The sequence below is a fragment of the Glandiceps talaboti genome, chromosome 22, assembly GCF_964340395.1.
Source record: "Glandiceps talaboti chromosome 22, keGlaTala1.1, whole genome shotgun sequence".
In the NCBI taxonomy this organism is placed as follows: Eukaryota; Metazoa; Hemichordata; class Enteropneusta; family Spengelidae; genus Glandiceps; species Glandiceps talaboti.
In genome coordinates, this window is record NC_135570.1 from 8,587,242 (window position 1) to 8,613,782 (window position 26,541).

A 26,541-nucleotide genomic window follows, 5' to 3' on the forward strand; every position below is an offset into this window, starting at 1 on the left:
AATTGACTTGAAAAAAGTCATTTCACAACCTTGTATTCTATTTACATCACTCTCCTGTACAACTGAATATTTGAACAAAAAAACATCCATTAAAAGAAACCGTTGCTGATTGGTTGGTGGCCAACCTGTTATATTATAAAGCTTATCAGAATCACCCAATCAAATTGTAACATAGTGCATTCTATTTACATGTTAGTGCCTCATTAAATGCAATCCAAATACATGTAGCCGAATGATACAAATTTTTTGTTTCAAAATAGTTGAACCTCTAAAATACAAATATAAGTTTGTAAAGTTTTTTGTTTATACAATTTGAGTGACTAATGTTGCAGCAATTTCCATTTTGTTTCCACATTGCTTAGCATATATTGATAAGTACAAATGTACCCGCCCCGTAAAAAGTCCAACAACAAATTATGTTCTAAATAACACTTTTGACTAATAAAACTTTTGGACAACATATAGTTCCTTATTTCAAAACTGAAATGCATTGATTTGCAAATTAAAAAGCAAGGAATTGTTTTATTTTATGTATAACTTGTCTTAAATTTAAAAGTGAGTTTATAATCTAAAATATTTGCCACACTGTGGTATTGTGGATTTTAGATAAAATACACCGACGCATCGTAAAACCATGACGCGATCTGTAACAGTATGCTAATACATCATTTGCATTTTTGTAACTTTCTTCTATGTAAATTGTTACAATGTCACCTCGGCAACTGATTCAGGATCCTGATTGTTGGAATTATTCTTCTCTCTGCAAGCCTCTGCATAATCTAACTTTTTTATCAACATCATTTCGGATCGTTTATCCTCTGGACAATTCTGTACGTAAATGACTCTGTTATAGGCTTTCAGCCTCCGCCATAGCTGTACATAGACTTTACATTGTACATACATGAAGACAAGACCTCCGGTGAACCCAATTGCTACGACGACAAGTTTCGTCCAGAATGGCCATTCAAGTGCTCCCTGGCGGATTTCTTCTGTTGTGCGATCAATAAGAACATAAAGTGACCATACCACGCATGTGATTGCTATAACATGGAACGAGACTGAACACATAATTTTCCTTCTCTCACTAGATGACATCTCCAACTTTTCCCACTGCAAGAAAACCAAAAATATATTTTAATCGCAATGACAGTGAAATGTGCTGAAAATTCTCCCTTTGATAAACATTTATATGTGGCTAGCCGATAGCGGCTATATTGTATGTGTCGATATCTAATGCATACTTGTGCTCTATCTAATGTCCTTGCATGTACTGTGTGCCCTCATCGACTTACACAGGAGTAACCATTTGTTGACGTATTATTGCGACCCGATGTTATTTATTGTGACGCCAATAATGTGTCAACGAATGGTTAGTCCTGTGCAGTCAATGTACAAGTACAAATGTACACGGGTATAAGATACATGTAGAGCACAAGTACACAGTAGATATTGGTACATACAAAACAGTTGCTTTCTGCCAGCAACGCTCCCAAGGCCAACTCTACATCAAGACAATCCCCCTCATATGTACAGCTACACTCACAACCCCCCTCCCACAAGCACAGCTACACTCAAAGTCTTACATTTGCATACACTCAATAATCCTGAGGAGACATTTGCATCTAACAGTCCTTTTCTTTGAATACATCTATCAATTTAAGTTCTTTGCATTTTTCTTGCACCCTTTCTTTTTTAGATTCTATGGGCTACACAGTTTGTTAACTGGGCAAGAAAACATGATTGAACAATACTCTACTGTCCCTCTCTCCTGGTGCAACTCCAAACTAGAAATATATCAGTTAAATTCAAGGCCTACATATTATTTCTTGACAATTGAATTGCATGTCTAGTGATATTTACATTGTTGATGTATGTAAGAAACCAGCTGATAAAAGAAATGATAAAATCCAAGATATCATTTCTATATATTCATGGTCTAATGCAGTAATATAAACACAACGAATCTTGAAGTTACCGACAACATAAACTAACTGCTTAATGAAACTAGGTTATTTATTGTCATCATGTACATTTTCCTTTCAGCAGGTATTGTATCTATGGTGACTGACTTGGCGTCATGGTAACGTAAATGTACCACAATCAATAATGCACATGTTAGTCTCTCTTTGCGACTGTAGATTACTATAGTAATCTAACAACTGCCTAATGGAATTTCATTAGCTTATCTTCTATAAGTATACATCAGCAGAATAGATTTAGTACACTAAAATTATATAGATTACAATGTAAATAATTGCACATAACAGTAATAAGTGTATTTTTTGCTAATTCCTTCTGCTTCGCTTTATCTAAGTACAAGGAAGACATGCTGAGACAGTCTGTAGTGTCTATGGTTTATCAATCTGATTAAAATCTGATGTGGTGAAAGCGGCTAGATGTCTTTATTTACCTCTATTTCCAGCATTTTGTGTCATTTGTTTTGTTCTGGTTGATTGCTGCCTTCCCACATCTGACCCTGTGTAATTGAAAATCTCATTTGAACTTGCGCTTTTGAGTAGCCAATCAGGTTGAGCGTTATGTTGGCAGCTGCACACACTGAAGAAATTGAAAAAACAAACAAACGTACACATGGAGGGTTGCGTTGATGACACGACCCATTGGTAACGTTGCCATCTCTCTAAACGATTTTGAAAGAAGTGTGCTGATTGGTTGAAGAAACCTTTGATCCTTTGATCCGTGAAATTCAAACAAGATTTTCTATTACACAGGGTCAGATGTGTTAAGGCGGCGATCACTCGAAACAAAACAAACGACACAAAACGATACAAATAGAGGTAAATAAAGGCACCTAACTACTTTCACCACATTAGATTTTAATCAGATTGAGGACTTACATGTATATGAATGGAAACACCTCAACTCTAGCCAGAGTTTGGAAAGCGTGCAAATATTAGTTAGCCTTGTCCCAATGCGGAATTTTGAATTGGTTTGAAATTGAATCAAAGTCGGTCATCCTGTCCCCATACACATTAAACCCAGTTTGAACCGATTTATCCTTAGGGAGTGCAGGGAGGGTGGTTTTGAACTGATTCATAGTAAATAATGATGCAAAAGCACAATGAATTTATTCAAATCCATTGCTCAGTTTTCTAGTGGGAGACAGACACCAGTTTAAAGGGGTACACCTTTTATGATAGTTTATACCAATGTTTGTGAATCCATGTAGTAGTAGTACATGTACATGTATCCTACCTAAGTCAGGACTGTAGAAATGACATAATTTTGGTGAGGAACTCACATAAAATGTATTGAGAAGTTAGGTAGATTTTGACAACAATTCTGTTGGCATACTTATTTCTCCTTCTCTGTTACAAGGGATACATTCCACTATATGCCACACAGGAAGACCCAAAGTACCTGAAACTGCCCCAAGTTGCCGTCCTAATAGGACATTATGTCACACTCTGGGTGCCCCAAGTCAACTCCTCACTGTGTGGGGGCAGCTTGAATTATAAGATCAACCTGACTTGACCAAACCCAAGATGGGAATGAAACATGATTGGTTACTTTTTATCAACTGTGAAAGAATTATACTTTCTTTTCAGAAACCTTTTCAATATTTGTTAGAAAATAACTATCCACTTCTAGAGTATCTGAAATATTTTGGAAAGACGGAATAATGTATTTACTGTGTTTTAAAGGCCAGGGTTTCATTCCAAAGCACTCACATTAGTGTTATGTTATCAGTGGAGCCATGAGGATTAAACAGGATTATTCTTTTGTTCTTGGAATTATTTCTATAGCTTTGTCAGATAACTGTTTTCACACCTAACATTTAAAAGTGGGGCATATATCTAATGGGTCTCTAGAGTACTCCAAATGTGTTCAGTTTTCATGCTACTTAATTGAGGCTCCCCAACTTCAAGTGACATCATTTAACCCAACCAGATGCTCCCTGAGTGACAATCAAATACATCCCTGGGTTTCAAAACTCTAGAAGACTTAATACCTCACCTTTCTAATTGGCTTAAGTTTAGACTCCATATAGAACTCAAATTTACATAGTTCACAACTTTTTGTATCTGAGCTCTTGATCCATTGCTGAAGGCACTGTTGATGAACAAATCGTAAACTTCCAGTGCACAAACAGGGAGAAATTAACGGCATCTCGTTATCTCCTTCGCAATGACAAATACGACAAATGTCTGCATTGGATGAAACCATCGAGACAGCTGACTGTGCACGTGATTGTGGACGTGACGCTGTGGGTTTCCAATCGGGACGTTTACATGTATCTGTTGATGTCGAGTCTTCACTTTCTGTAGCCATTCTTTGGATTGCCCCCATGGATTTACTTTTGCAGGGTAGTCGTTTTATATTCGTATCTCTCACCACTGTTATAATGGGTGCAGTCCCAGGACGAGTGCCTTGGCTAAGCTCAGAGGTCTACAATACATGAAAAATAGAAAAGACAATAATTATTTGACATTGGAAAATTACAATTCATGAAGCATACCAGTACTTTGTATTTAGAAATTTTACCATTACAGAGAGTGAAGGACACTGCAAATATTTGAAGTAAAGATAATGCTATCCCATAATAACAATAATAACAATACAAATTTGAAGACTTACGTTTTATTACAAACATATACAATGCGCACATTATGACCCACTTTTCTAGGGCAAAGTGTTATTACATACATGTATACCAAAGTATGTAATTTAATACATGCATATAGTGTACAGGTAAGTGTAAATTACACTGCACTGTACAGTGTTATTCTGTATAAAGAATTGGTTGCTAATTTATATTTATACCATCATATTTATACACATTTCTATTCTTTGCAGTGTCCAAAATAAGCTCTTTATTTTGACTAGTGATAGGGATAACAATTGAACAGGTGTTCATGGTGTATACATATACTTATATATAGAGTTGCATGCCAGTTTAATTCACTCGTTCATGTCTTTATAGCAAGAACGTGTATCTTAATTGGCTGTTTTCAGTTGGAATTTCCCTGTTTTCACTGTATATCCATGGCTGGTACAGTTAAGGGTAGTGGGGTTCACCCACTTACAGAGTCAAATTTTGGAAAATATCGTAGTCAAATTCAAGCATTATTAACTATTTTCATACAATGTACACAGCACAAACTACAACCTAATTTCTTGAAAATCAGAACCAAACTCAGTTCACTTCCACCTGCATGTGCATATACATGTGTTAAATGATGTATGTACCCTCAACATGTCATATAGGTCACCTCCTACCCCACTCCATCATGTACACTCCATTACACTTACAAATTATTGTAAAACCCTAACCGGCATTATTTTTTGGAGCTACTTTCCCAAGATTTAGTGGAAAATCATCATGAAATGGTGTTTATATACATGTATAACATTAGTTGCAGCTCAGAGTTGCCTTCCCACTGCACTAGTTCTTAGACTCAGTGTTGCAGCCAGCCTTTTGAAAGAGTGGGACATAGTGTCCCAGGACTTTTATTTTTCTGGGTTATCATAAATTTTTGGGGGACATTATAAAAAAAGTGCCAATGGAGTTGTAGCACAACTGTACAGTTTTTAAAAATGTGTACCCACATGGTGATCCATGCTACATATTTACTGAATGATTATGCAGTTGCCTATCCAACCCTGTTGTTATCTATGCAATATACGTGATCATTTGGTTGTTGCTATAGGCGTGGTCATGTTGCTAAACATATTTGCATACAATTTTAGTGTAGGTCATCCATGACCTGTCACTTCCAAAATTGTGGGTCAGGTCCAAAAAATGTGTGTCAAATGACCCAAAAACCCCCTCTGGCTGCAACACTGTAGACTTTCTCACAGCCCCAAGATGCTAATTTTAGGTTTGACTACAACTGTTAGGGAAATTTTAGTAGTGATGGGAAGAGGTGAGAGCCAAAATCCCTACACGACTTGATTTTAGGCTACACAACAAGAGCACACTAGTTAACAAATGTTTTGAGTTGTACTGCTCTGTGTAGCAATAGTGGTATAATATGCACTACCAACTGCCGTGTATATCATATACATGTATGATGTGATTATCTTTGCAAAATATCACTATCACATTATTGCAGTACAAAATCCTGTTTATGAATTTCAATATACATTGTAAATGAACATAGTAAAGTATTGTAATCAGTTACCATGAATTATATTAGATGTGATATATTGGTTATTGTCTGAGAAACATGTACTGTAAACCTGGAAACTTTGGCTGAAGACTTATTTTTGTTAAATTCACAGGGAAAAAATGCATAACTTGTAAGCACAAACAAAGCCTATAAATATTTGACCCTACAGATCAAAGTACATATATATTACATGGTACATGTATATTACATGATACATGTATATCAATAATATGTTTTTATACAGCCTTTCCCACTGTGCTCAAAGCACAGTACATGTACATGTGCAATGTACCCCTGGCATGGATCTATAGTGGCACAACACCCCTTTATACAGGTACACATTCTTTCTTGACTCACTAAGGAACATACATGTATAATCCATTGCAGCCTTTATAAGAACATAGGATTAAAGCATTCTCTTTGCAAACCTCTATCCTATCCGGTCCCCAATTATACAGCTGGGTTGACAAGGGCACAATCATCGTTCAAATTGTCCATAAAGAGTTGACTTTGGTCATTCAGAAACAAATGGCAGTGATGGCACTCGAACCTCAAACCTGCAGATTCTAAGCCAGCCACTCTAACCATGTGAACATCAGGACTCTGCTGTACTGTAGGCCTTGACCATAAGCCTTCTTCAATCCTTTAACATGAGGGTAATATCAATGTCAATATGAATATTGTTATCAATACTCAGTGCAGTTCATCCCTAGCTTTCCTACAATGCAACACATTGGGTATCTATATTCAATATTTCCTGAGATACATGTATCATTCAACATTTCTACATACTGCAAGAAATTAGGTATCCATATTTTATGAGACTACAGTACATCTTTAGGATATTTTTTGGTGACAACAATGGTTGATTCAGCAATCATGTCATGAAACAATGGCTGATAATGGTTTGGTGTGTTTACAAAATCTACATACATGTACATAATTATATCCCTTCTCAAGTATGTTAATGTTTTGTGCCAGGCTGATCAAAATATGCATAGTAAATGTACCAGTACATTGTATAAAGAAAAGCCCTTGTGATATTGTCTACATTTATAGACTGAGTCCCTAAGGGGCGTAATCAATACTTCAATGTAGGATTTAAAAAAATACATTCTTTCACTTAGGCCACAGATCCCCCTACCTTACATTATACACTTTGTACATGTAATTGGCCAAAATTGAAAATTGTTTCAGTCGGCACAATCAATTTCAAATCATTGTATTGACATAACACATGACAGTGAGGGCAATATCACAATTTAGTGCTTGGACAAGGGTTGGCACGATTTACCAAAATTTTGATGATCATGCCCAAGCGGAAGGTGAAAACAAAATTTACCTTATTTTATTTGAGGATGCATTCTTTCCACATAACACACACACGCACGCACACCACACACACACACACACACACACACACACACACACACACACACCACATACACCCACGCACGCGCACAACACACACACACACACACACACACACACAAATACAGACAATCTGTGATCCATGTTATCATGATTGCAACGTTATCTAGTAAAGCGAGGTTTTCTTTCAATTGAAAATACAGGCACGTAACTGGGTTATTATATTTATTAGCAAACACGCAATACAACCATGCAGTCTCCAAATCAACAAGGATTTTCTTGGGAGGAAGAAGTAATTTATCAACATGTGTTGCCATAGCAACACTTACTTTCCCATTGACCTTTCAGGTACTTTGATATTAGAAATATGCAAGCTTTCTGCATCAATTACATACCATACTGCTCCACTCACATCTTGTGAATATAAATGCAGTATTTTGTATATGACCAGGAGGACATTAATTCGTGTCGTGTTTTAACTTTGTATGTTTGTACCATTGCAATCTATTTCATCTTGAGCTGTCATCTATATACTCTACATGTACGTATACGCTATAGTGCGGTTGATATTTCATTCACTTTTTGACATGAATACAAATGTTTTAGCTCGGTTATACAGAAGTATTTCTAAATTTCTGACTTATCACACGACAAAGAAACCCTTTGAATACACATCTGTGATTCCTTCCTGTGGTGTTTTTAGTATGACACATGGAAGGGTTCACATAGGGGATTTTTCATGACAAGGCTTTATAAGACATTATACCATTGTATAAGCCAAAAATATAGAATTTATACCCTGGTCGTTCTACATCACAACAATGCCCGTCTATGTCATGACAATGCATGTCTACGTCACTGGTTCTGCTGTGTTCAAAATAAGAGCTAAAATGTTCAAAATGGCCATTACTTTCCCTGATTTGTCTTCGATATTATGGGTGCTGGTATTATTGAATATTTTCCAATATTTTTCTTCATTCAACCGGAAAACACTCATGACCTAAGGGTGTATTCACTACTCGTCTAGCAACTTGTAGTGACAACGTTCCCTAAGGTCACCAGTATTTTCCTTGGCTGAACAAAGAAAAATATTGGGGAATAACATCTACAAAAATGTAAATGTTCATCAGGGGAGTTGATTGTTAGCCTAAAACTAAAAGACTGTATACCTATTCTGGCTTAGTCCAGGTCATGCTACCAGCGATATCAAGTCATGTCTTTCCTACTGTCTAGCTCAATAAGAAACCATGAACCTAAAGTTGAGTAAACCCCCAACTGTTAGAAATGGTGTAAACAATCCTTTGGTGTACAATTTTTGAATTATTATATTCAAATTTTGTCTTAACAGGAAAGCTCAGTTTCTAATTCTAAACATTTGCCAAATTAAATATTGATAAATAGCACTCAAAGACCTATTAAAACCAAAACCATTCTCTGGTATAAGTTTTTTAAATATCAATATTCATACTTTTCTCTAAAGAGCCATTTCTAATTCTTACATATTCTCAGAGTAAAAAGATTTAGAAATAAAAAATTCAAAATATGTATAATTTACAATAAATAGCATTCCAAATACTCGTGAAACCATTAGATGATCAATACATAATTTCTGAATATTTTGTCTGGTCAGGAAATGTCAGCTGTGTTGTTCAATTACTCTGTAAGTAGCTGATACTCAAATATCTGCAATTCAATAGTATGATAAGGCACAGTACTATGCAATCCTTTGACTCGTTGGTTTTTTTTTGCATAGTAGTAGTGTCTTACATTTTACACAAAAAATATCCAATTATGGATTCTTCCACCTCTAGCTGCCGAGATTTAGTTTCCACCTGATTTTCTACATGTACAAATGTATATACAAATGAAATGTGTTCTCTCTAAATACGGTTATAAGTCTCGATGAACAGAAAGCTCTTGTAGATGTCATTTCTACAACTAAGCCTTGCATAACATCCTCCGTTACATGTAGCTTTGATAATCCCTTTTAGTAATTTCAGTTGTACATGAAAATCAATTGCACTCGTCTGTTGACACAACATTTGAGGAAGCTTCCAATCACTCGGCCAATAAATACACTCAGACATACATGTACATTGTACATTGTCATGTACATTTGTATGAGCCATTAAAGTGTTATGAAGCACACAAAAATGATATTTCATAGTATATGACATTTCAGAGTAGTGATTATTGCAAGGCAATAAGTGGTTTTTTTTCTTATAAAATATCATTTTCATACCAGTCAGTGATTGGCTTAGATTCACTGTGTCACATGGTTCAGACTGGTGACCTCAATTTGCATCCCGATGAAATGTAAAAGCAACGAGTTGCAATACCAATGTTGTCATCACATATCTGTTTGTACATGTACAAAAGGTATGAGAGTGTATCATCTACATGTACATGTACTACTAATACTAGGCAATCATATGTGTGGCGGCATCCCCATGAAATGCAAATATAGTGAGTGTGTCCTTTGATACTGTTATCATCACCCAATAACATTATCACATAACTGTACATATAATTACATGAATATCATGCTTGGATAGACACAACCATTTTCAGGAATACATCTACATTGTAACATTACATGTGCATGAACACATTCACTATGTCACACTAAGTCTGTGTAACATATTGTGGAATTACTAGTACAGCCGTCCCTCTCTGGGCCAAAGAGACAGGTATAATTGCTTAGATTGTTGTCTTCCCAAGGAAAATATCACACGAATCCTGCTACTATAAGTGTATCAATACACACTCTATACAAGAAGATAAAGGGTGGACGCTGAACCAGAAGTCCATTGTAACTGCTATCAATGGCTGCATCACTAAGTTTTATTTTGTACATTTGCATACAGAGGCGTTTGTACGAGACAACAATTTATGAAAATTGCCGTATTTTCGAAGTTTAGAGTACTACTTTGGGCCATTTTTAACTGGGATTTATTTATCTTGTGCTTATGCATGTTTGGATACAAAAATGTATCTTTGATTGAAGGTAAACAACCAGTAATCATTAAGATTTTACTGGATATTTCACTGTATATCTCCCCAAACCCCTTGTATTCTTTCCAAATGGTAGGGGAAGTATATTCATGCCAAAACATATAGCCTGTAGACAAGGAAACAACAATCTAAGAAATACTACATTGTACATATGCTCCTATGCTCTGGGCATCAAATTAAAACATACCCTAATCTCATTTCTCAGATCAAACTGAAAAACACAGTGAACACTTACTCACACACCTGTCATATACAGAATCTACTTAATACAATCTACACTTATTGATGAATGCAAACATACTTTTTTATGTGGTGTTACATTATAATTCGCATGAGTAATCAATGAAAAAAATAGCTGTAGCATTGAATTTCTGAAAAATCAATACCAGAAAAATATCTAATCCATTGAAACTTCACTCTTTCAATTCTTATATTGATTCTTTGTAAACAACATACATGAAAGATGTGTTGATACACTGTATAGAAGCTGGAAAAACATAGTATAATGAAAATATACATGTACATACATGTACATTACATGTATTGAATTGGAAATGAATATAAAAGAATACACAACAAAATATACTTTATTTTAAATATTTTCATTTCCCTTCCCAATCAACAAATGAAATGGATACTGTCAAACTGTACTCTTGAAATGTGTGTGACTGTGAAGTTACTGGTGTACATGTACTTTTATGAAGCTGTTGGCGTTCTTTGTGATTTTAAGTTAACAGCTTACCCAGTTACATGCCATGATGAAAGGGAGATGGCAGTCAAAATATTATTAGTATTTAATTTGTTTTTAAATATCTCATTTTCACACTATGTATTTTCTCAGCTAGGTCAACAATTTAGGTGTGGTATGGAAACACTACTGGTGGGGTTGGGTATGCCGAATCACAATTTTATTTGAAGATACTAGTAACCTATCTACTGTACATGTATTTTATAGTAATATAAGATAATGTGATATCAATTACAAAACTATTAACTTTTGAATTTTCCAAAATGTACTGAAAAACAGTGTTTAGCTGTAATGGAAAGTTGAGATTGAAAAAAGACAATTTATGACATCCCACATACAATTTTAGCTCACAGACTTGACTGTCTGTTTTGACAATTATCTTTTTATGGCACAGATATGGGTTTGCGGGCCAAGGTTGAATGGCAGAAGGGCCCGACTTTAGGAGGACCCGTAAACCATATGAACCAGGTCCGCAAATCCTATATCTGGGCTGTATATGTTTTACCATATACACATTTGTACTCCATGTAGTGGCAAAGAAATGTCATTTGAATCACATAATCAGATAAATTGGTAGTGAAGTATTATTTTATTTGCAAAAATGTACAAATAGTGAAGAAATTAACAAAGCCAAATCAATGAACAAATGGATATTGATGAGTACGTCACTTACCATATTTGCGCAAAGTGTGCTGAGGCGTCATACGGAAAATTATTGCTCGGTTTCGATATGCGTGCTTTCCATTGAATTACATTGGAAGCAACACTTGGTATATGATAAATTGATAACGTTGTTCATGAGTCAGTATGTTGAGTCAGATAGCCAAGTGCCTGGACTAGTACAACTTGTAATCATTTTTCTTTTTTTATTTAATTTTTTTTGTAATGGGAATTCCTCCCTGCAATTTCCTATTATGCAAACATATACACACAATCACACCCAATTCTACAGAATTCCGTTTAGGTTTGGGAGTACGTGGCATGGCTATGTAGCACTCTCTATATCATGTTACTGTGGAACTGTCAAGGCTTTCCCAGTCAGTCCGCAGACTATCCGGAGTCACCCAGGCCTGGCAAACATACATACATTTATAGCACCTGTGGGCTCTACATGTATGTGAGTAATCATCCCCGACTTTTTGAGTCATTACTCCAGGAGTCCCCCAAATTCACACTCGTCTTGTGAGTGAGACAGACTGAGTAATACAGCCTACCCATTGAGTCTGTGGAACACTCACCCTGGGTTTTGGTCAGACACAGAAAATACCCTGTTTCCAGTGGGATTCGAACCCATTACCGCCCGACTGCTAATCCTGTGCGCTACCCACTACAGGGAGACAGTCAACTTGTCATCTTCATGCCCACATACATACTGTATATTTATTTAGTTTTGGTGAAAATCTTCAAATAAGAAATAACAAAGTATTTCTCTCACTTGGCATCTAGCCATTTAGCCTTAGAGTATTTTCAAATTTTTGAAAACATTTAAGAAATTAGAAACACGAGAAAAATGTGACTGTCAAGTACATGTACATGTACAATGTCCTTTTATGAAAATTATGTTCATTCAGAAAACCCTTGATTCCATTCTTGCCCTGGGAAATTTATCTTCCTAAGTCCACATCATGAAGTACATGACGTACATGTACACATGTATGTACAAAACCTATTTGAGGCACCATTCCAGTATCTTTGCTAAGGGCAGTATGTACATGTACTTAAAATCTATCTGAGTTTCCACGTCAATTTTGATACTGATTAGTTACAAAATTATGGCATTGTGTTACATGTTGTGTATATATGGGACATTACATGCATGTCAGTTTTACTTGTACCTTATTACCCTTCTTAGTCTCTTAATAATGAGTTCCACAACCTCAGCAAAAGTCCTAGGAAAAATCACAGGAATCCAAACCAGAATACATGTACATCAACATGTACAAACGTAACATGTACTCTAACTGTCATGTAGAAAATTTCAGCTATAGCGAAAAAAATATCAAAGAATGCTAAAAAGTCTTTGTGTAGAATAAGTTAATGCAAAACTTTCCAAAAGCGAATAAATAAAGCGTGTTTCATACCTGTTAAATTTACCAATGGTTGGATATTGTTATCGGATTCTAACTGCATTGTAATATTCTACATCACTGTTATAACCTATATCTTACAAGAATGAATGTTCATGGACTTTGGATTCATAATGAATGACAGACTTTGGGTTCATAGTATCAAATGAATATTTCTACTCACAGAGTCAAAAAAATTTGAATAGAAATCTTCATTCAACACTTACATGTATATACATGTACATCTGATAAATTTCATCATATTGTCTATTTTATCATGAAAATTCTGCTCCTTTTCATCAACACAGATTTAAAAGTGAAATGTAGACATGCATGCAAAATGTAGAATTAAGTTCAATGTACAAATATACAACATGAATATAGACATGTTTAAAGTAAAGTAATCTAAGTAAATGGTTCCTGTAATCTGACCTTGTTGACCTTGTGAGTGGTTCACGGTACACACATACTGACAGCTATATATCATGGGCATGTTTGTATGTCGTTAGACTCATACCTTGTTGTTTTGTAGAAACATGATTGTGAAAGAGTTTTGGGTCATGTATAACTTCCAGTCACGTACAATTACTCATATTTTCAAAATATAAAGGAGGCCGGAAACATCCTGTTCTAGTTTTCCAAGGATTATAACCGAGTTCCATAAATTATGACAGAGTAACTGCAGTGCCACTGGCTGCTACTGTGAGTGTTTCCTGGCTAGTGAGAATTTCAGCAAGACTTCACATTAAACAATACTTTGAATTCATAGCATACACATTCAGCAGACAGGTTTAACACAGACACTTGTGGGCTAATACTAATAACTGTTTCTATACCCTTCTCTGATATGTTGACTGCACTTGGCCTTTCCCTGTAACCTTGGCTCAAATAATCACAGGAGAAAAGTAATAACAAACATACATTGTTTTCAATAAGCCTAGATCTATTGTCATTTATGACAAATGGCAATCAAAAACACCTACTTTTATGCAAAAATTGTATCAAATCTGCCACCAAACTCAACATACTCACTTCCCGAAAGCATCTCCCAACTGTTACAATTTACATATGGTACATGTACATGTACCAGGTATTAGGTCTCAGAGCCCTCTATCGAAAATATCTTTGGGGAAACAGTGATATGCATGATAACAAATACAAATTGACCTTGGTCAAGTTCAAGGCGAATCACATGTTCACTACATATGCAAATGTACAACTACATACATGTACATGTGGCAGGATGTACAGTTGCATACCGATGTGACCTCCAAATAACAGACAAAATTTGTTGCTGAGCCTTGAGGGTTAAAACGATGTAAACAGGATTTTCTTATGAGCAACCACACAGAATGAAATAGGGGAACATCATATTTTGATGGGTCACACCAAAGTGCTGCATACAAGTGAATGTACATGTATATCAAATTTCCTTTGAGAACACACACTACACACGTACACTCACATGCACACCAACGTGAATGACTAAGCTAAAAGCTGTTATTTTCATGAAGATTGATTGACGCAAATTTACATTTTACAGTTACCATCTTACAATGTTCTCATTATGGACAGTAAAACCTATCAATGTTCTCAAGAGTTTTTTCCTGTGTTTCTCCAACTAAAACTACATACTACAGCAACATTACCTGAAAAGAACATTACCAGAATATTACAGTTAATCTGTCATCACTTTGCCTTTAAATCTTAAACACAAAACAAAGGTTTCTGTTCAAATTTTAATGAAACACAGACACACTTTTCCCTGTCTGTGATTAAACTAGAATTATATATGTTATAGCACCAATGAAAATTTCTACTCACAGTCAAACCATTTTTGAAAGTGAATCACAAATTTTTGTCTACATCTCATCAGCATTGTTGTGACAGTACACTTGTGACAGTTGCCAAAACATACAAATGTAAGAAGGGAATATAATACATGTATACATACATGTACATACTGTATGCATGTACACATCATGTATGTTGTAGATATCTTTGTTTGACCTACAACCTCTTATCAATGTGCTAGGTCATAGAGTTCACTGTAAGTCTACACTCAACATATACATATTGATCACAAACCTACATTTCTTTGAACATTCTACATCTCAAACTCAAAATCTGAAATGTTATAATTTAGGGTTATATAAAATGCACCTCAGAAATAAAATCTTTATTCTTTACAAATGTTATTATTGTATGTACAATAACAAACCTTTTACATGCTTTTTAAATAACAAACATGGATTCTGTTGATACAGTTTCACATTTTTTTTCTGTAGAAAAGCACGGTAAAGATCTTTCATTAATAAATAAAAAATCCAAAATAAATACTATATTCCATCCATATGGCCACTTTAAGTATTGCATTCATAATGAAATCTTCATAATCTTGTCATCTAATAATCAAAGTACTGAAAGATGAATCATGTTATCAAGTAGTAAAACTCTCGTCAGGAATTCAAATAAACTAAAATATGATCAAACTACTGAAAGATGAATCATGTTATCAACTAGTAGAACTCTCATCAGGAATTCAAATAAACTAAAATATGATTCACTGAGTGACCTTATTTCTTATACATAAATCAATCCATCTGTTTGGTTACTCAGCCTATATGTACATACACAGCACACTGTTATAACACACGATATCAATGATGATTGTTCCTATATAAGTTTTAGTATGTATTACATATATCATATGACTGTAGTTTGCTTGATGACACTACCAAAAGTGAGGCTTCACTTTTAATGGACGATACTATACTGTATTTTAAATATAAGCAATTTTTTCTAATTTCTAAGTTTTATCTGAACTATATTTCATAATGTTCAGATATTTTCAACATGTATCAAAGCATTCAGATATTTTCAACATTTATCAAAGCAGTCACTGTACTACAGCAGACATAGTACAGTACATTCTAAACGTAAAACCCATCCATCCACCATACCATAGGGGTAAAGCCTTTCTCTGGCCTTCAACCAAAGACTGTAAAAGTGTTTATTAGTATTTGAAAGGATCATAGTGCTAAATCAGTTAACGAATAAAAAAAATTTTATTCCATAATATTTCTCTTCATTCAGAAAAGGAAAATATGAGTAACCTAAGGGAGCTTTGTCATGAAGAGTCGCTAGACGAGTAGTGACAAAACCCTTTGGCTACAAGTATTTTCCTGTTGAATGAAGAAAATATTAGAGGATAACATAATTATACCAGCGCCAATAATATCAAAGAATAATCGGAAAAATGGCAATTTTGAATGTTTTCAATCATCTTTCGAACACAGTAGAAGCAGTGGCGTAGACACGTGTTGTCGTGATATAGCTGTAATGACGTACAATATGTAGAATGACCAGGTTATAAATTCCATATTTTTGTTCAACTTGGCTTCTGCATGGTATAAATAAAAGATGTGATTACATACATGTGTATAATGTTTACATGTAATATTCTGTAGCCATGTACATTTTGTGTTCAAACACATGTCCACTGATCTTTTCTGATCCTAAAGTTCAGACAGTTCCTTGGCACAGACGTGACAGAGTTAAACTTTCAACCTCCATGGTTGAGGTCTTCAACCTCTGAAACCATATACTTTACTACAGAGAAAACAATACCCTTTGTGAGTCATTAACAATACCTACATCCTCCATTACCTTGGGGTATTGTAGGTGTCCTTGCCGTATCTGAAAAGTTCTAGTATACGCATACCCTTCTATTTATCAAAATACACCAGGTCCCACACAAAAATCTTATTTGGATTGAATTTGGTTCCCCAGTTCTCACATACATGTACTTAAACCAATTTCAAAGTGGTGGACACAGTTGATTTGGATCGAAATCAATCAAGTCTTCTCTAGCTACATGTACATCTACAATCCTTCATAGGTCCACAATGGTATATCACCTTTGTGCCAGATTTGAATGAAAATGGTTTGTGTATATGTTATTAGAGATATTACCATGGGCAGACATACATGTACAAATGGACAGATAAGGCGACCTTATTCCTATCCCCCCCCCCCATCTTCTCCCTCACCCTATCCATCAATGTGCATATTATTACATTGTAGCAGCTAAAACAACACTGCAGTCAGCAACATCTGATACAAACATACATCATTTGCTGAATACACCTAGCAGCAACCAGCATTACTATGTACATGTAGGTGAGATTTTTTTCTTGTAAGGGACTGTGTATCCTGTAACTTTTGCATTCCTACCCTTCTAGTACCGTCTAGTGCTACATATATCCTCTTTTCAGATCGATCTCTCGAGACCATGTTGGCATCCAGACTAATCTAGTACTACATGTACTGTAATGTATGTACAGTGCTTTGTAAAATCTACCTGAATTGCTCAAGTAATTTGCCAACATTTTCCATCAATATTCTACTACTACATGGATATAATAGTGTATTTAAAATCTATACTACAATGTTGTTTTACCAGATTTCTCCATTCTATTGCACCAAGGTTTCCATAACTTAGCAAAAACATTGATATATAGATGTATTTATTTGTACTTAGAATTCATCTGAAGGACAGTTGAAAGGCTTTTACATCACAATTCTTAATTGTATTTTAGTTTGAAATACATAATATATTGTGCAAATTTATACAGCCATAACTTAAAGAGGAAATTGTACTTACAGTTAACAAGTAATGAGCTATTGAATTCCAAATACCACAGTGCAATTGTTCCTTTGCAGGTAATTATATTTTATGAACTGCTGGTTGCCATTGGTTACTTTGACATCTTGTTACTGGCTATTACATTAAAAGTGTAATTCTGTTCAGATGACACAACTATATGCATTTGTATTAAATGTACACGTATGTTGGTATGTTCAGTACATGTATGTTTGCTATAGTTGGAGAAGCCCAGTAACGCAAGGGGAAATATGGTAAAACTGGCATCATTTCAAATACTAGTAATATCACATGGGAACTCTGGTAGATTTTACCTGGCGGAATACCACCCTAACAAAAACAAAGAATTTTTTCTGCACTGTACACTGTTCATTTCTTTGCATCACGAAACATGTACATGTGTATAATATTGTATGATAAATGTATCAAGCTGCAGGCACATTTAAAATACAAAAATGTACTAAATACGAAAGTGTAAAATCGGTATACTGGTTATGGGTCCTATTAATTACTGCCAGAGACAAAGGAGAACTTAAGACATCAGACCATTGATGAATGGAACCTGTTAAAATCTAGTGACAGTAGTTGAGCCCTTAAGTTTTGTATTGGCAGTAATTAGTAAGACCTACAGTACATGTATTGATATTCCATTAACAAATTAAGCCATTAGTAATTAAGATTATACACTTAAGAATATTTGCACCTGGTACAAAATGTATGTCTCAATTTATCAATTTCTGTTGCACAATTACATGTAGCACACATTTCAAATAAGTCTATTAATAACGACATATTTGTAAACATTTTAGAATCCCTAGAGTACATTGTATGTTTGTTAACAAACATTACAATTTCCCATACATGTTTATCACATTCTGGTGGGGAAACAATGAAGACAACATTTTTCACTGTGGGTCAAAGTCGTAACTTCAAGAGGGGTTTCTTGTGAGTGACCACATAGCAGGGGAAAGAGGACACCAAATTTTGGTACATATATGTATGCCACATGAAACAGTTGTTTGTCAGGGGTATGTCAAATTCTTGGCAGACACACTGTGGGGACCTTATTAAAATGAGTTGGAAACACTGACTGATTTTCGTCCTTGACAAAAATATTAAATTTTTAGAGTCTGGTCCATGGAGTTCTTTACTGCTGAACTATTGTATCTATAATCATAACAGATTTATATGATTCATATCTATGCGATTTTTACAATTTTTGTTGGATTATATCAAATTATATTCATTTTAATCAAACGACATCATGCTTTCATTTCATCACTATTGGAGGTACAATGTACATGTAACTGGATGACGTGTGAAAATTAATCAATGAAACCTAATTTAAGAATGAAATTTCCATGGTTACAAGAAATTTACATAAAATATTATTGCACACTGTGTTGTAATGAAGGCGTGAAATCACAGCTGAATCAATTGCATGTACATGTATGTTGTGATTGAGACATGGCTAGACTTACAATGTATGTGAACCAATGTTTTTGCCAATTTGCAAGATGGGTGAATTCATGATAAGAGAAAGAGTGAAGTCAGATAAAACCATTGCCTATGGTAAACTGACATACATTTGTATGGGCACTAGTAGTTCGTATACACTGAACCCCATATACACTGAACCCCGTTTTGGGGGAACCCCACATATTTGCCAACTTGCAAAATTGGGGAATTGATGATAACAAAATGGGTGTATTTTAATAGGGTGAAGATACAATCATGTATGTAGGTAAAACCATTGCCTATGGTGAACTGACATACAGAACTAGTTAAGTAATTCATACACACTGAACCATGGTTTTTGGGGAACCTCGTATTTTTGCCAACTTGCAAAGTTGGGGAGTTGACGATAACAAAACGGGTGCATTTTAATAGGGTGAAGTGAGGTAAAACCATTGTCATTTGCCTATATGGTAAACTGACATACACATGATACAGTGCTAGTAATTCATATACACTGAACCATGGTTTTTGGGGAACCCCATATTTTTGCCGACTTGCAAAGTTGGGGAATTGATGATAACAAAACGGGTGCATTAGGGTGAAGATAGGTAAAACCATTGTCTATGGTAAACTAACATACTTGTAGTGCAAATACTTGGAACCATTGGTGTTTGGGGAAACCTGGCAAAATGATAGGAAACTTGGGTAAATTTTACCAAAGCTGTGTTTACATGACGATGTTTATAAAAACAGTAATATGTTCATTTTAATGCAATTTCATGAAATACCAAGATGGAACAATTTGAAAACAACGTAGTTGCACATATACATTGTACAAACACAACAAAACAGTATAAACGCATACAAAAGTACTTCACCAATGGGGTCATTCCTGGGGTCAAATATGTGCACTTTCTGATTGTTTTGTTTTCGGTCATTTACAAGTCATCATTATGGAATCTTTCTATTCTCAGCCGTTTACAGGGAGTCTGTTTTCCAAACAATCCACTTTTGGCAGAGCTGTCACACCATTGGGACTAAGATACACTGTGACACGTACGCTGTGTTGTTCAGCCCTATCGGGCTTCTAAACCAGTGAATGGTGTAGCTGATAGCGTGGCACAATGTTTTATCTTGCAGAATACCTCAGGTCAAACACAGTGAAACTCAAGACAGTTAATCTTAATCTCTACCACAGGATTTTTTTCCCATACAAATGCGATAATACAGCAGCAGAAACTAGGCTGTGCAGAATTGACAGTCTGGATGGATAGAATTGTTTATATGCGTCTCTTGTAGAGGGTGATTTACAATAAACAAGCTGGACAATATAATTTAGTAAGACAAAACAAAACTGTGCATCATATTATGATTGTCAATTGCACATGGAATACTGTAAACATGGAAACTTTTACTAAAGACTTATTTTCACTAAGTTTGCTAGATAACAAAAATGAGAAATAAGCAGTGACCAAAATTCCCTCTTGCACATGAACGTACACAGAGTAACATATATAACAGTGGTTGTTTTAGTAAAAATTAATTCAAATCATATACATTGTATGGTTGATTGTATATGTATGTATATGTAACAGCTGAATTATATATCTTGACGCATCCCCAACCAAAACCCATCTAAATCCTATTTTCTGCTCATACATATCACACATACAAATGTACATGTATCAACACATTGTTACATGATCCCTGCCTTACGGGAATGCACTTTAGGCCGAACTTAATCTCACGGTACACCCTAATCTCCACATAGCAAAAAGGAGAAAAGCCTACTATGTTTTTTTCTTTACTACGGCATGTAACCATATCCCTATTCAACATAACAGTTATTCAACACATGTCTCTAGGCTATACATGCGTATGTACATTTGTATAACCAAGAAAGTGCAGCCTGCAGTAATCCAGCTTACAAGTTTTTTTATACAAGCTAAAATATTATACTGTTGATGTCAGCCTCCGTGCCGTATCCACCAATAAAGGGATCTCTAGCTTGTTTGCCACATCTCTATTTACTAGCAAAAAGGCTGAAGTAGTTTACAAAGGTTATTATGAATTGCCCCCTCTCAAACATACTATTGCTATAACAGTTACATTTTGCAACACTGTTGCATATAACACTATTGTATAGGCCCATGTGACAAATTTCACAGCTGTTAATAATCAAATCAACCAATGGTTGGCTTCTATTAAAGTTGGTTAGAATTTGATATTAAAGAGATCTCCTTGGATAACGTTTGGTTTCTGCTAGCTCACCTCAAAAATTGTCTATGAAGACCACTCTCTTATCGATCTCTAGCCTAATCTATTCTTCAATATTCAACGTTGTATGCTACATTGCTACAAAATGTAAGTCCTTTCAATGACACTTTTCCTGACTGGGTAGGTTAACTGGTTTCCATGGGCACACTTTGTCTTAGTCCTGCTTGCAGAATGAGTAAGACAGGACTCGATTCAGACTGTTCTCTACAGAAGAGTGGAACATGTCAGAATCACTCTGCAACAGGACAAACTTGTCCATGAATGTTCCTGGACTCTGGATTAATACTTTGTAATGAATTTCTACTCACTAGGGTCAAAAAGTTTCTTGGAAGCAAGTCCCAAATTTTCTCAGACATTTCATCAACATCCTCATGGGTGTAACACAATAGCCCATTGCAATACACCCCTGACAATGCTGACAAGACGTCAGTCAAATTTGGAACTTAATTCCAAAGAAATTTTTTTACTCTGTGAGCAGAAAGTCCTTACTGAATAATTAACTTATCACAAAGACACAAAACTCATATTAAATACAAGAGGTTTATAGAAACAAACACAGGGAAATATATATACAATGAACATGTATACATGTATTAATAATGATGTATGCATGTACATATACACATGTACCTTATATGTAATTAAAACACCCCCTGGGGATGGTATACCCAAGGTTTTGACCAGTTGGCAACACATTCAGTGACACCCATGACATGTGCACATATGCTCCTGGAGATAAAATCTTCCATGTTGGAAAGCAGCACATCTTAAAGTAATCTGCATAAAGCTGGTGAGTGTGGGGACAGGTACACTAATACAATTTGAATCAAATTCATCTTTCAGTTTTTGAGTGTGGACAGAAAGTGGCAGATTAAAATGATCTGGATCAGTCTCATTCAAATTCAAATTGACTCAGATAAGGACATAACCAGTCTCTGGCATAATTATTCATATTTGTTTTTCATGTCAGGTTAAGATTAGAGTAAACTCAGAGTCCACATAACTAATGAAGTGTGAACACCCCCCCCCCCCTCCCATTTGCAAATAGCATACTATTTGTCATTAGTGTAATTACATGCAATGGTCTACACTGATCTCTCTTGAGGTTTTTTATAGTTCATTGTCTTGTAAGTCAATCACTAATGCATATATGGGTAGAAAACTTAAGATGACAATGATGGAAACACAAGGAGAGGGACAAATATACATTTATAAGTAAGTAGCCGGTGATTGGCAACTACTGAGTTGTAGTCCTTAGTTTGGAGTCCCAGATGGGGTGGCATGACTGGTGTAGACAAAACCCTGAATAATTCTTTAGCAGGGTTTGATTTCTGACACATTCCTTCAGAGTTCTATGGTTAAATAAATTGAACTGCCATAGCAACATTCAAGACTTTAAGTGTACATTTGTGCATACATCAGTATACTCCTAAATATTTTTTTTCACAAGTGGCTTATTGCTCAGAGACCAATAACAATATTAGCTACACCTATATTTAGGGCAATGTGTTTTTGACTGTCTCAGCCAATTTGACACACTTTAAGCAATTTCTTGTGAAGCACCAAATTTGGTGGTACTTACACTGGCTAAATTCTCGTTACCTGCATTAGCTTTTTAGTACATGCTAGAGGGTCAAAATAGAACAAGAAGGTTGACTTATTCTCACATGTGCTTGTAGTAATGCATGTGGAGTGCATGGAGCAGAAGTTATGGTGATGACCAAGAAATCAAATGTTTGTTATTTTTATGATGTGACAGACAGACAGACGGACAGGCAGGTTTGTTGTTGCTGTTTATTCACCACAAAGCTCCACTATGGAATGGAGTTTGTGATTACATAAAGCAGAAACAACTAAGTACAATACTACTACAAATTAGTATAGTGAAGTGTCTGATTATGTAACGTAAATAACAATGCCTCTTTCACTCTAAGCTTTATTGTTTTCACCAACAACAAAAATTGGTTGTCTTTTAGAGTAAACTGATGTGGGGTTGGGTGGCTGTTTTTTAATTCTCAGAATGAAATGGAAGTTTTTGGAATGTGATTTTTAACTTATCATCAGGCAGGAAGTCAGAAACTTCAGTCTTTGAGAAGGTTTAGTGAACTTTATACCAACTTACTACCTTACATGTTTACATTACATTTAGCACATGGTATAACACAACACAGGTCATTCCTAATTCCCATGACCTGAAACTGACTGATACACATCACAAGATAGAGAATATTTTAACACACACATACATACACACACGCACACAGGATGTATAATGATTGAAACAGATGCAATGCAACTCATTGACTTTAGGCTAAACTGTAAACATACTGGACAAAGTCCACAAAGCTTTGCATGAACCCGTCGTCGTTTACATACGTGATGAACAGTCGAACTGTGGTTGATGTAAAATTGTAAACAAGCTATGCAACATTCAAGTTGGGGAATTTCAACACAAGTTTAGAAAATAACGTTTCAATAATCACTTGAGTGTATGTGACAGGAATAAAATTTGCTTTTGCTAATGAAAACTGTGACAAATTACGACCTAAGTATAAATTTCTGCACTGGTAGCCTCACATGGTCATAATTCCCTAGTGTTGATGTAACACTGTCTGGTACTAGTAGTGGACTCGACTGTATTGTGTTTTCAAAAAAAATTCTTAAGTAAACCTACAAAGATCCACAAACATAATGTATGAGCCCCTGAGCAATTGTCATTTCATAAAAAACTAACAGTGTAACACCGAGCACAAAGTCTGAAGCTGTATCATAAATATTAAAACATAACAACACCATATAATGGCATCGTCGGTTTACAAGATTCTAAAGAAACCATTTCTGACTTTCTTACCTTCGCCGTTGTATCGTTACAGTTGGTTTGGTGTCCCTCTCCTTTCATGGGAATAACTGAAATGTGCGTCAGCGGCATAGCGACAGTCGCCGATTGAGGATAAAATTCTGAAATACTGTTATTAAGTGGTATATTGATTCATATACGCAGATCGGTGCGTTTTGCCTGAACAGACGCCATGTTGTTCTTGTGCACTCGAGCCGTCGAAGGTCGGTCCCACTCCCAGCCGCATGCAAATATCCTCACCAAACTGTTAAATTCGCGAAGGAAAGCGCCGCAAATCGGTTGAAGTGTGCTATTTGGAATAATGTTAAACAATAGTATACTGAAACACACCCGCCAGAATGAACCTTTGTGAAGAAAACGTCCAACGTTGATCGTTTCAATGTTATGGTAATGTCTGGTGACGTCATGGACTAGCAATCAAATTATGAATATTAATGACCTGTGGGCTTGGACAACATTATACACATGATACATGTACGTGTATATGCATGTACGTCATAGTGTCTGTGTCACTAAAGAGTTTACCTGGGAGTTTACCTGTGTATTGAGGAGTTTATCGCGGATTACATGACGTAACTCAACACCGTAATTAATGTTCGCAAGAGGGTTGGAGTCAGCATCATGGAGGTATAAAAATCTATTTTTTATACGTCCATGATACTTTGATAGCATTCAATACAAAATGTTATCGACAACTGTCTTTTCTTTGAAGTTTCCAAGCAACCGCTGAATACTGAGAGTTTTTGTAATTATTATTATTATTATTTAAACTTTATTACAGACCCATGGTCCAGAGCAGAACAAAAACATACCACAAGACAGCTTAATTTTAATAAATTATAACAGGCAAATACAAACAGAAAGATATTACAAAAGGTATTATTTTGAAAGAAAAACACAACAAGTGGGCCTGAGCCCACCAAACCGTACATCACATGTAACCACACGATTAATCAGATCATTTTGACTGTCAAAAAAAGACGTAACATAAACCTAAATGTCGCCTTTCTTCTGCAAACAGAGAGAGAATTAACTGAATTTAAAACAAACATTCTAGATGCACTGGCAGAACTTTTTAAAAGTGAAAACAGTGCTTATTGTGCAATTACACAGTTTACAAACGTAACTATGATCTCTCCAAGAACATTATCGTGACGTTTTACATTTTGTAATGATGTACAGCAATGCACGTACGAGTCCTGCTTGCATACGGAGTAATCAGGGACTCGATTTTGACAATTGTCCCAGGCTCTGTGTTTAGAGTCAAGTCAGCAATATAGACTCGTGCACCGCCTGTAAGCAGGGCTATGCACGTACATGATGCAATAGAGATTTCTCTTTAAAAAACCCACAAAAAACAAAACAAAAACAAAACAAAAACACAACAACATTTACGCCGTTGGCGGCACACTCGCGTCTAATACCGCACGAGTAACAACATTTCGATCGAAGCAAAGTTTGGCAAGAGTTGCTATGACAGAAAAGTATCTGTCTACAGGTCTATACATTATTACGCACGGATCCTATCTGACATAACATACCTAGCAACTCAGAAAGCTAAGCTCAATAGGTTCCTCCAGTGGTTCCATCATGTTCTTTTTCGACGCCTCGTTGAAACGCAAGAACATGTCATTGGCTTGCACGCATCGAGCACGTTCTATTCATTTACATATAATTCGACTGGTATATGCATACGAATAGAACATTACATATTCTGCACTAGAATGTGATAGAGCTAACAACAAGCTTTCCCACCCCCCATAAAATCCCCTATCTTTAATAGTGCCTGGTATCATCTCTACAGGAACGCGGCAATGTTGAGTATTAAGCGCTTCTTCAAGAGTTCTCTGGCTGGCAAGTGGCTACCCCTTCCACGTCTTTTAAACCTTAATCAAAAAATGGGAAAGGCTTTATTTTGGTGGCAACCACGATCAACAATTCAAGCATCGGAA

The 26,541-nt window shown here is 35.6% G+C and overlaps 1 protein-coding gene across 1 annotated transcript; it reads right to left on the minus strand.

Annotated features, from left to right (window-relative positions):
* LOC144452130 (E3 ubiquitin-protein ligase MARCHF8-like) lies at positions 1–24,960 on the minus strand. The gene is made up of 3 exons (XM_078143158.1): positions 24,584–24,960; positions 3,976–4,407; positions 1–1,110 (listed from the first exon to the last, which is right to left on the minus strand). Exons 1-3 carry the CDS (start codon positions 24,659–24,661, stop codon positions 703–705), a joined length of 918 nt encoding a protein of 305 aa, XP_077999284.1. The 5' UTR covers positions 24,662–24,960; the 3' UTR covers positions 1–702.
* Between the last annotated feature and the right edge of the window lie 1,581 nt (positions 24,961–26,541).

Coding starts and splice junctions, on each gene's coding strand:
- LOC144452130 (XM_078143158.1), bottom strand. CDS start 24,661: ATGCCGCTGACGCACATTTCAGTTATTCCCATGAAAGGAGAGGGACAC. Junction 4,408..24,583: donor GTAACGATACAACGGCGAAG/GTAAGAAAGTCA, acceptor CATGTATTGTAG/ACCTCTGAGCTTAGCCAAGG. Junction 1,111..3,975: donor AACTTAAGCCAATTAGAAAG/GTGAGGTATTAA, acceptor GTTTTCTTGCAG/TGGGAAAAGTTGGAGATGTC.